The sequence below is a fragment of the Phaseolus vulgaris genome, chromosome 6 (assembly GCF_051622355.1).
Source record: "Phaseolus vulgaris cultivar YP4 chromosome 6, ASM5162235v1, whole genome shotgun sequence".
Taxonomy (NCBI): Eukaryota; Viridiplantae; Streptophyta; class Magnoliopsida; order Fabales; family Fabaceae; genus Phaseolus; species Phaseolus vulgaris.
This window is the reverse complement of record NC_143503.1, coordinates 8,864,709-8,876,969: the sequence shown is the minus strand read 5'-3', so window position 1 is coordinate 8,876,969 and position 12,261 is coordinate 8,864,709. Positions and strand designations below refer to the sequence as shown.

The 12,261-nt window shown below is 29.6% G+C and overlaps 1 protein-coding gene across 1 annotated transcript; it reads left to right on the top strand.

Moving 5' to 3' along the window:
* The first annotated feature begins 3,499 nt into the window (after positions 1-3,499).
* On the top strand, positions 3,500-5,198 carry LOC137816913 (small ribosomal subunit protein eS19z). The gene is made up of 4 exons (XM_068620087.2): positions 3,500-3,712; positions 4,304-4,394; positions 4,542-4,725; positions 4,866-5,198. The coding sequence occupies exons 1-4, from the start codon at positions 3,629-3,631 to the stop codon at positions 4,936-4,938; spliced, it is 432 nt and encodes a 143-aa protein (XP_068476188.1). The 5' UTR covers positions 3,500-3,628; the 3' UTR covers positions 4,939-5,198.
* The last annotated feature ends 7,063 nt before the right edge of the window (positions 5,199-12,261 follow it).

Sequence of the window (12,261 nt, the reverse complement as noted above, 5' to 3'; positions counted from 1 at the left end):
GACAACAATGTCAACCAAATTCAAATCTGCCAAAACCAATTTCAAAAACCTTATGTATGAAACAACCGATTGAAACGATAAAACAATTGGTTGTTTTTCTACTTCTTTATAAAACACTCTTTTAAAAGGATTTGAATTAAACCAGCTTTTGGATTCAAACTAAGAGTGAATTAACAAATTCAAACTACCCTATAACACACTTAACTAAGCTACAATCAGCCTTCAAACAATCCATGGAGATTTAGAGTCATCAAAGCTCTTCCTCAACAGAAATTTCACATGTTCTTTAGCAATTGGAAAATGGTAGACTATATCCATTCTCCATGTAGTGAATGACCAAGGTGTGATGATGGAGTGAAGTTCTTCAGGTGGTAGTGAGTAAATGGGCCCGGATTTTTGGCATTCTTGGCACTTCTGTATAAAAGAATGAACATCTTTTCTAAGTATTGGGCAATAGTACCTTGCGTAATACTCTTGATGCCATACACTGAGCTTTATACACTCCACATATGTCTCAATGCAACTCTGCCATTACATACTCTACTTGATAATTATCTAGACATTAAAGCAAAGGTAATGAGAATCCTCGCCTAAATAGGTCACTATTGCACATGGTGTAGAATAAAGCTTGTCATCTTAGTTTTCTTGCTTCATTGGAGTTACTCAGGAGCACTTCTTTGGTGAGGTAACTAATGATTGGCGTTATCCAAATAGTATTTCATGTCGTAATATGTAAGACATCATCATAGTCCCAACTTGGCGTATTTAATGTTTCTTGAATAAGAGTTAGAAATTGCCCTGTTTTCTTTGTATTGACGAGCTTGGACAAAACATCAACTGAGTCGTTAAAAGCTCGGGAAACATTGATAGCCTTAAATTTGTCAAAACGACTGATTAAATTCTTCACAATATGATAGTACTTTTAGAACAAAGGCTCATTGGCTTGATAATCTCCATTAATCTTACTTATCACCAATTGAGAGTCATTGTGACATTTGAGCTTTTTTACCCCCATTTCATGTGCAAGCTTCAATCCTGCAGCTAAGGCCTCGTACTCAACTTGATTGTTGGATGTCTCAAAATTGAATCAAATGGCCTACTCAAGTGTAATTTGGTGTGATCCCTTGAGTATAATTCTAGCTCCACTACCCTTTTTGTTGGATGAACCAACAACATTCAAGGTCCACCATTCATGTTTTTTTTTTTTCGCTTTGAGGGAACTCGACAATTAAGTTAGCCAAAAACTTTGCTTTCATTGGTCCTCGGCCTTTGAATACATACTCGAAGGGTCAATCACCACATCCAAGATATTTTTCACTTTGAAGTTCAGAGTTTCGTCATAGGTTTGTCCTTAAAAGGTGTCTTAGAGGGTTAAAGGATGAATGTGTATTTAAATTTCCCTTGCTTGGCCTCGACTCCTAAGTGATATGAGACTATTGGACGTACCGGAATAAGCCCCTCAGACGCAAATGTTTCGACCTCAAGTTCGTTGAGATGACATCACTATAATAAATCATCACATCCAATGTATTGCCCGCTTTGGAGCTCAGAGTTTCGTCATGCTTAAGAGGATTAAAGGAGGTATGGTTATTTAAATTGCTCTTGACCTCGACTCTTAAGTGATATGAGACTATTGGACATATTGAAACAAGACTCCGAATTAAGAATTAAGAAATGTGAGTTTGTTTTAAATTGTCCTTGACCTCGACTCCTAAGTCATGTGAGACTATTGGACGTACCAGAAAAGATCTCCAATTAAAAGTTAAGGAATATGAATTCGTCTTTGAAACATTATTTCAAACCCCATGATAAACACATTCTTATAATTGATACATTTTGTTTATATGAATACACACAAATCTCAAAACTCTAATTAACAAATTTAAGAATATCATAATTACTTACATATCAACTTTATTAACCTACTATTTAAAAAAATTCAATTTTATTAATTAATCATTATAATTATATTTTCCTATTTTTGAATATTTTAAATATGTTATTGGATTGTTATGTTTTTCCTAAGATACTAAAAAAATTCAATTCAAGATTTTGAAATAATATTGTTATAAAAAAGTTTTCATTCATTAAATAAATATTTTTCTTATATTTGTCATCGATATTTGAATATATAATGTTACATGCTCTTAAAATATTTTTCTCCTTTAAAATTATTAAATTTTATTTTTTAATTCTAATAATAATATAAAATAATCATGATAAAAATAATAAAGAAAAAGATTTTTTTTCCTTATTTTTATTCATAATATCTAAATTATATTTTTATGTAATTTATTTCATAAGTAACGACCTCTTTTCTATTCTGATCACACCACACACCCATGTACCGATATTAAAAGGTTATTCTTAAAATAATTATTTATTATAAATTATAATTACTACCTATAGTTTATATGTGAAGTATATATATATATATATATATATATTATATTTATTAGTTTAAACAATATAAAAGTAAATATTTATTTTGTGTGATTATGTATTATTTTGTTTATTTTTTTAAAAAATAAAACTCTCTAAGTTTTTTATGGTTTTATGAGATTTTCCTATTCATCCTCTAATAGAAAAAATATAATTCATAAACTTTTAATAACTTTGTAAATATAAAATAATTTTCTTTTACACTCCCATAGTTATAAAAACTTCTATTTTATCTTTTTGGTTTACGAAAATTTACTTTCGAAATCTAAAATTAATTTTTACATAAAAACTTTTAACAAAAAATAATTTCTAAATTTCACAATATGAACAAATTAGTGCAATCTAATTTTTTTTTTTTTTAAATTACATAGTTAAAAAGTTGTTAGATTTTATTGTATAATTTAGAATTTATTTTTTGCAAGAAGAAAACTTCTAAATTACACTCAGAATTCATTTTTGATTAAAAAATGTGTAATAAAAAATCTTTTATATTACATAATACAAATTACTTATTTTTTAAGTCTATCAATTATCTAACTTATAAACAAAAGTGACTGAAAAAAAGAGAACCACAAAGGAATGATGTTCGTGACATGAAAGGGAAAGACCAAGGCAAATGGACAATTTTGTATTTTAACCATCCCATAAATTTAAACCATGATACAGAAAGATATGACCAAAAAGTCATTTTCTAAATTCAGTTTCTGAATTATATAATTTGAAAGTATTTTTTCTTATGTATAATTAGTTTTTAGATTACATAATTCAGAAGTTTTTTTTAATTTTTAAATTATATAATTCGAAAATCTTTTTTAAATACGTGTTCGGATTACATAATTTAGAAGATATTATCAAATCCAGACTTTCAGATTATATAATTCAAAATATGGAGGTGAGACAAGAAAAATAAAAAATTATTTTTATGTTTTGTATGGAATGTTGGAAGAACATATGAAGGTGCAGGAAGAAACAATCGGACTTTAACCTTCTTGAGAAGAGTCCAGGCCCACTTATCCATTGGGCCGCGTCATAAGTTTTGACTGAAGCCCTAATATCTGACTCAAACCCTATTTTATTTGGTGTTGTGAAATTCTCTGTTAGATAAAGAACGCGGTATAACCTAAGGGCACTTTTTTCTGTGTCTGTGCATCAACCACAACCACCAGAAGCTGAACCCGAAGCCGCCATGGCCACTGCAAGGACTGTGAAGGACGTTTCTCCCCATGAGTTCGTCAAGGCTTACTCTTCTCACCTTAAGCGATCTGGCAAGGTCATTCCTTCTCTTGTTTCTTCGTTAAAAACGAGAGTTTAACGCAAAACCCTTTTTCTGTTTTGATTGTTTATGCTGTATCAACTGCTTCTGATTCATTTTGTTTTTATTCTTATAGTGGGTTCAAGAAATATTGTTTATTTTGTCTATTGTTTGTATGATGCTTTTGTTGAGTGGTTATGCCCATGTGTTTGTGTTGATTGTTTTCTATATAAAGTTATGAGTTTTGAATTGGGCTGTGTTAAAGTTTGCAACTTGATCTACATTGTTTGTCATGGACTCCAGTGATCTTGAGTTAGTTTTCTGTGTTGAGTTTAATCATAAATGGGCGTTTGAATATGAGCAAATGTATTAGTTTTGGTATAGGGAATAGATGATGGATTGGGTAGGTGATTCAGAAGGAAACATTTGTTTGCCATTCTAGAAAGATCTTTAATTTGGTTATGATTTGTATGTTTGTAAACATGTTCTCTGAACAACGGGAGACTTTTTGTCAGTTTTAATTGGTTATCTTCTGTATACTGGTGATGATCTTTTATAATATCCTGTTATTGATATGTTGATTTAATTTCTACTTTTGGTTCTAAGCAGATGGAGTTGCCTGAGTGGACTGATATTGTCAAAACAGCTAAATTTAAGGAGTTGGCTCCCTATGATCCTGACTGGTACTACGTTAGAGCTGGTGAGTTTCTTTTTTTTTTTTTTTTTTTTCTTTTTGACTGTGCTTTCCTAATGCATTTTTTGGTCAATAGCAGGTTGTTGTTGGAAATTTCAATGATAGGGTAGTGAGTTGTGCTGTGTGTTTAATTTAAATCTTGAATAATTTCAGCTTCCATGGCAAGAAAGATCTATTTGAGAGGAGGACTTGGTGTTGGTGCATTTCAAAGGATTTATGGAGGGAGCAAGAGGAATGGTAGCCGTCCTCCTCATTTCTGTAAGAGCAGTGGTTCCATTGCCCGTCACATTCTTCAGCAGTTGCAAACCATGAGCATAATTGAACTGGACACCAAGGGGTAAGCTATTCTACAATGTTAAGGATCACAGCTGGAACTTATCTTTGGCAATTATTGAGTTGTGTTGCATAGTTTGTCCTTGTTCTAAATCAGAATGTGAGCATCTTCATGTGATAACATTGATCCATTCTTTATCTCAGTGGCAGGAGAATCACGTCCAGTGGCCGGCGGGATCTTGATCAAGTTGCAGGACGCATTGTGGTTGCACCTTGATCAATGAAGGCTTGTCTGCTACCATAAGCAATATTAAGATTTTTGGTTATTGTTAGAGAGATGTGATGATAACAGATTATGCTCAATTTTTTTATCTTAGACTTGTCTTTTTATTTATTGGATGTGCTTAATGTTTATGATGTTGTTGCTTTCTGTCTTTTATTAGATCATATTGCCACATTTTTTTTCATCTGGATATTCTTCTTTTTTTGTCTTTGACTTTTGAAATGAAGATTAAGGGCCATAATTTTGAATTTTCAGCATCTAGTGTAACCATGCATTTGGTCACCTATGAAGCTCTGTGCGTCCGTTTCCGAGACACTTGTGGGACACTGAAATGCTTACAACTGATTCATGTCAATTTTTTTTTTGGGTGCATGACAATTTCAGCACGGTTTCAACAATTTTTTTGAAAGGAAAAATTCAATGATTACTCAGTGGTTTCTGAAATAGGATTAAATACTTTTGAACCATCTGTCAAAAAAAAATTAATACAAGAAAAAAAACCACGATTACACTTCTGTTATGTTCATAAATTTGGAAGATATTTATCCTGTCTGTCTTATGATTAAAAGTAGTTAGAATTGATAATAATTTCTTTGATAAGTTAGTACTGTTGGTACGTGTTGGAATTGGGACTGAAGTGTCGTTATATTGGAAGTTTATTTTAATCTTTATAAAATCAACAACAAAATAATATAGAGCTCAATTTTCTCAATATTAGTTTAATTATGGGATATATTTCTTTTTGCTGTTATGAGATTTGATTTTTTTGTAAGTGATTATATGTGAGCTAAACATTTTTTTTTTAAATAGATAGAATAATTGAGAAAATGTGGAATGTTTTGCTACTGCGAGATAGAAAGGGTGAATTAAACTTATAATTTTGTAGGGTTAAATATTTATTTAACTTTTTAACTTAAATTTATTTCTTGTATCGTCAAAATTGATTAATTAGTCATCAAATTTTAAAAATATGAGAATTTAGTTTTTCTATAAACTTAAATGATAAATTGAAATATAAAAAAATCACATTTTTTTTTCATCCTAAAGTGGATTGGGGAGGGGATGTGTGGGAATTTGAGGTAATTGATGTATGATGAAGATATGAGAAGAAAATGTGAAGAAAATGTGAAGAAAATGAGATTATTTGGATCGAGATATGTTAGGGTGGAGGTGTGAGGAAAGTTTATGGAAGTTTGTGAGCGATATGATATTTGTGAGAGAATTTTAATTTTTTAAAAGGTGTAAATGTTATTTTACAGATTTATCTTATCTATTAAAAATAATTAATAATAAAATAAATTGTTTTTGTTTAAAAATGAACAACTTTAACTTATTTGGTAAATTTAAAATTTATAATTAAAAAAAATATGTTAAATAAATATGTATAATATAAAAATTATAATTAACAAAAAATATATATTCAATAAATTAAATAAAAACAAAATTTTAAGTAATTTCTTTAAAATATTAAACATGTACTATAAAATTAGAAAACAAATCAGATCTTACATAAATAAATAAAAAAATTATATTAAAATTTTTATAGTAATGAAAAATAAAAAATACTACAATAACAAAAATATAACGTAATTAATAATAAAAAAAGTTTCAAAAAAATTATAATCAAATAAATTATAACTCATAAACATAATAACTATACATAGAAATATATTAATATAAACACAACAACAAATTAAATAAAAACATAACTTCAAATAAATTTTTATATATTAAACATATATTATAAATTTTTTTTATATATTAAATATATACTATAAAATTAGAAAATTAATCAATCTTATATGAATAAAAAATTACTATTTTTTAATATTAAAAAATTACTATTTTATCATCACGGACCTTGGTCATGAAAAACTTCACGGACTTTGTATGTATTTTCAGAGAACATGCTTCTGCATGCATGGGTCATCTAAAAAGTATCGTGTCCATTAAACTAAATAAAACATAACATAACACATAAATACATATTTTAATATATCAATTATCTTTTTCTAATGAATAATTTAAGTTATAATAATATTATTTTAAGTATTTAATTATCACTACACTCTTTAGAGAAAAAAAAAATGATAAATTTTAAATTATTCGTAAATAGTGATTACTTATTTGAATATATTTGATTGATTGAATTCAAACAACATTGTTTATATATTTTAAATATTTAAACATGAAACCATAAAAAGTCTTTATTTTAGGATTTCATGAAACTCCCCTGCACTTACCTTCGTCCACCAATTGTCACAGGAACAGGTAAATTGGAAACATCAAATGTATTTCTCCAAAACTCAATTTGAATATAAAATAATATACGATACAAAGATATAAAATTTGGATAAGTGATGGGTTGATTTTAGGGATTTTTTGTATTAAATAAATTAAATATTTAGTATAAAATAAAATGAAAAATGTTTAGTATAACCTTTTGGTGATGCCCATGATCTAACCCAGGTAATATTTTCAGTGTTAATTAGATATAGTATATTATTTTCTTTAAACAAAACTAAATCCAACCACATTTAATAAAATATCTGATTAGAACTTGAAAAATAGGTATCACCTGATTTACTCTAATAACTAATATATAAATGGAAGATTTTATTTAACTATATTTCTTTTTAGACTGGTTTATCATTATTTACATAATTTATATTTTATAAAATAATAAACAAACTTAAAACTTCCTTAAAATTTATGATGATTTGTTTCTTCATTTTAAATATTATATATATATATATATATATATATATATATTAAACATTGTACAATAATTTTTTTAAAATACTAATACATTTAAATGAAGCACTGTGATACATTCAAATGAGGGTAATATTGAAAATAAGGGATACTGATATGGCTTTCCCTCTACATGTCTTCATTTTGAGAGGAGAGGATATAATATCCTCTCCTTCTCTTCCCCACAAAATCTTATATCAAAATAGTTGATATCCCCTCACTTCTTTGCTTGTGAACACTACATCCATAAAAGCAAATAAGGGGTAAATATTTATCTTAGGTGCTTGAAGGGCATAAGTTGCTTAACTTATAAAATTGTAGTTATAAATATTTTGAAAAGGGGAAGTCAAAAGAAAAAAAAAATATATTGGATGAAGTTTTCAAAAAGAAAAAATTTACTCATTAAAATAATTTTGGATTAGATTTTAAACTATTTTGAGATATCCCTAATAATAAATCTTATTATGGATTGTTGTAGGATAAATAATTTGAAAAAACTAGGCAAATTATCTCTTCGTTTTTGTAGCTTTCGCGTATTAATTGCGAAAAAGTAATTTTTATTTTTTAATTTTTTTTAAATTATTCTAAGTGAAGTAAAAATTTATTATTTTTTAAATAATTTCATTTGTACTTTCACATTTTCATATCTATTTTTCAGTCTTATATCCCTCTTCCAGTAACAGTGAGAGAATTTTTCCATCATTTGAAGGTGTGTGTGAGAAGGTTGAAATTGTATTTGATGTTCTCTATGTACGAAGATAATTATTTTTATTTTTGTACTCCATTTTTGCACCTTGCTATTTTTTTTTGAATTTTGTGGTTTCCAAAAAAAATAAATAAAAAATAAGTGAACAAAAACACAATGACTAAAAACACCACAAAACTTATCTGACACGTGCACGATCAACCACCACAAGCAATTACCACCACTTGATAATGAAGAAGAAGACACGACTCTCTCCAACATACTCAAAAGTGTATTGTTGAAATTTAAAAAAGTATGGAGGTGCATAGGAAATGTATAAATGTGCAAGGAGAATTTGCCATTAATCATGGATTATGCATTTCAAAATCTTCTTTTTTGAATTATATTTGTACCAGTCGAAATCAAATGAGCTACGTCACTCGGCATCATTGACCGATCGACTAGATGATCAACCACATTAAAGAACAAGTCGTCAATAAATGAAAAGTAAAAAAAACATCTTATAAATTAGGGTAATCTCCCTATAAATCTGGGCCACCTACCCGCCAAATTCGGATGAGCTACGTCACTCGGCATCATTGACCGACCGACCAGATGATCAACCACATTAAAGAACAAGTCGTCAATAAATGAAAAGTAAAAAAACATCTTATAAATTAGGGTAACCTCCCTATAAATCTGGGCTACGTCCCCCCCAAATTTGGATGACACTTGGAGAAATCAGCTAACACTAATTTATTAAAGATATGCATCATATACAATCCATGAATCAAATAGCCCATTACCAAACACTATAAATAAGCCTTCTACCAAGGAGTAAGATACGTTTTTATCAGTTTTACATCATATACTCTCAATCTAGAGTACTTACTTGATCGTCAGAACCTTCTACAAGTTTACTCCTGATCGAACACCAAGAAACTGAGGAATTGTTGAAATATCAAGGAGTGGAAGAGTTGATTAGCTAAAGCACAAAAGAGGAACGATAGGAGGAAAGAGAGTGATTACCAGAAGAGCCAACGACACCAACAACAATGGTTATTGTGAATTTCAAGTACTACTTTGTTTATGTACAATGTTATTTTTGAATGCTTTCTAATGTATAATTTAAAGTACTTTTTAAATATATTTGAGATAATATTTTCTAAAATACATAAAAAATTTAGAAGGTAATTTTTACCACTACACTGAAATGGGAGATGCTAAGAATATAAAAGTGAAACAAAAAATTAATGGTATCGAACCAAATATCAATCAAAATTTGGTTCCACTCCACGAAAATTTCTAAATGAATTATTCCTCGATTTCATAATTATTTATATAGTAAAAGATAATCAATTTATTTTAGTTTAGCATACTTATAAAAACATAACAAGGCCCTTTTCGGAAAACAAAATTATGGTTAATTTTAGTGGTGACATAAAAAATTCATTATTGATATTTGCAATATTAAATCTAAAAGATTAATGTTAATTTTCCTATACATATAAATATATAATATGTTATAAAATATGAAAAAAAAAAAAACTATTGTATGTATTTTATTAAAAAGTTAAATTTGGTTATGTTCACTGCAGAAGATTATCATATCAGATTATTCTGATGTAGAAGATATTAGAATGTATGAGAATATCAATTTATTTTTCTATATAAATTGGGATATTCTCCACCCGTTGATTCAATTCTAGTTGTATATATACTTACTTCATAGTATTAGAATTGAACTATATATCAATCTTTCAGTTATAAGCATACTGTTTTTCTACTTCTAATGCTCCTATTATTATGATTTAAAATTTAGGAAATACGAGCTATAACTGGTCATAAGGGTATTATTTGCTTTTTTTTCTTTAGCATCCTTCCTAAGTATAGATTTTAGCATTGGTCTTTTAAGGTCTGTATGCATATTAGATGTTCTATATATGAAAAATATTATTGGCTGTCATTAAGATAATAAATAGTGAAAATATTATTAGTAAAGTTTCTTTTTATTAGTAAAGTTGGGGATGATTGTGCATTACCTCCGCCATGTGGGATTGCTGGAAGAAGAGGTTTGGCTGGGACTGTTCTGGTTCATAAGGTTAATACATGAAGTCACTTTTCTGTCTGCATTCTTTTTGTTGCTAATTCATATAAAGGCTCTGACCACACCCTTTCATACAAATACATGACGGTACTGTGAGAAATGATGGCTTAAATAAGAGGAGTGAATTGTTGATAAAAGATTTTCGCAAATGATAACTAAGAATGAAGTTCTTTAATCATTTATAAAAGAAGAATCAGAGAAGCCAAAAGAAATAAGCTAGTAGAACAATTAATTAAAATTACGATATAACCGATTGTTTATATTGCAGAGATAAAAGCAAGTATAAGCAGTTTATAAAGCAGGAATATTAACCAGTTGAAAATACGAAATAATTGGTTGATTATGACTGCAAATCAAACATCAAGCAGATTATAATAGAGATAGAGATAGAGAGATTCATACAATCAAATTATACTGGTTCACTCAACCCTGAGCTACATCCAGTCCTCAGAATAACCTCTGAGTATTCCACTAGCAATCAAATCCAGATTACTACAACACACCACAAAGAGGTGACTTTGAATCCCACAAAGCCTACTCACCCCCTTTGCAACACTTCACACCTCAAGCCAGAATCCCACTGACTTTATAGGATTTTACCAACACTTACACAAGTTTATCAAAGTACAACTACAGGAAACTAAACAAGAATAGAAAACACCTGGAATTACAAAATCAGAAGTCCTATGATCAGTTTTTGCACCAGAGCAAAGCTTTATCAGCAATCTTGCTAAACTTTGAAAAACTTTTTTAAAAAACGAATCTTTAAAATCTCTCTTGATTCCACAACAATGTGTTAAACTTGTCTTAAAACATTTAAAAGAAGGCTATATTTATATTATTTGAAATATAGTCGTTTAAGGTAACATAACAGAGTCAAATCAGTTTTGTTCTCATTTAAAACAGTTGAAACAGGTTTTCAAAAACTGTTAGCAAAACACTCATTTAGCTGGTTGCATGTGTCAGGTAGTTACATAACCAATTCAAAAAACAATTTCAAAACCTCATTGCCAGCTAAGTGACAAACAACCAGTTGTTTTCCCTTTGCATGGAAAAACACTTTGTTTCTTTTAAAACTGATTGATTAAGCTTTGCATAGGCTTAAGGACTGATCTTAACAAAGATTCTAAACAACCTGTACCAGCCAGACCCCAAACATCGGCCAGACCCCAAACATCGACATCAGAGACTGAATCAACATCGATGGTCTGGTCGTGATGTTGGGCCACGCAAGTGGGCCCTAGAAATAATAATAAGTTATCATCCAGACGTAAGAAGGACCTAAGTCACAAGAGGGTTCATGCATGTGGTGTGTATAGTAAGTTCAGGTCTAACACAAGAAAATAATCATTGAAAGCGCTAAGGCCCGTAAGGGTTAGGGTTTCCAAGGAAAGACTGCATGCATGACACGTGAATACTTAGGGCACCCATAAAACAAATGGCCCCGCAACGCTGGTACATGAGTTGGTACTCTAGCGGCCATGCTGTAAGATTATGCACTCCAGAAGAGGAAAGTCTTGTGCGGCGGCTGCGCTAAGCTTGTGCAACACGTCACAGGATGCCTCACCAGTAACCCTAATTCCACTTAAGGAAAGATCCTCGTGGGACAGGGAGTTGACCTAGATACAACCTATATAAAGGGTGGTAAGAATCCTAGAAAGGTATGCCGTTTCTAAGACTGAAACTACTCTACAATACTTATTGTTTCTTAGCCTAGTACTGACTTGATCGTCGTAGTGCAATCAACAAGTAAGCCCCCCTGTTTCAACAG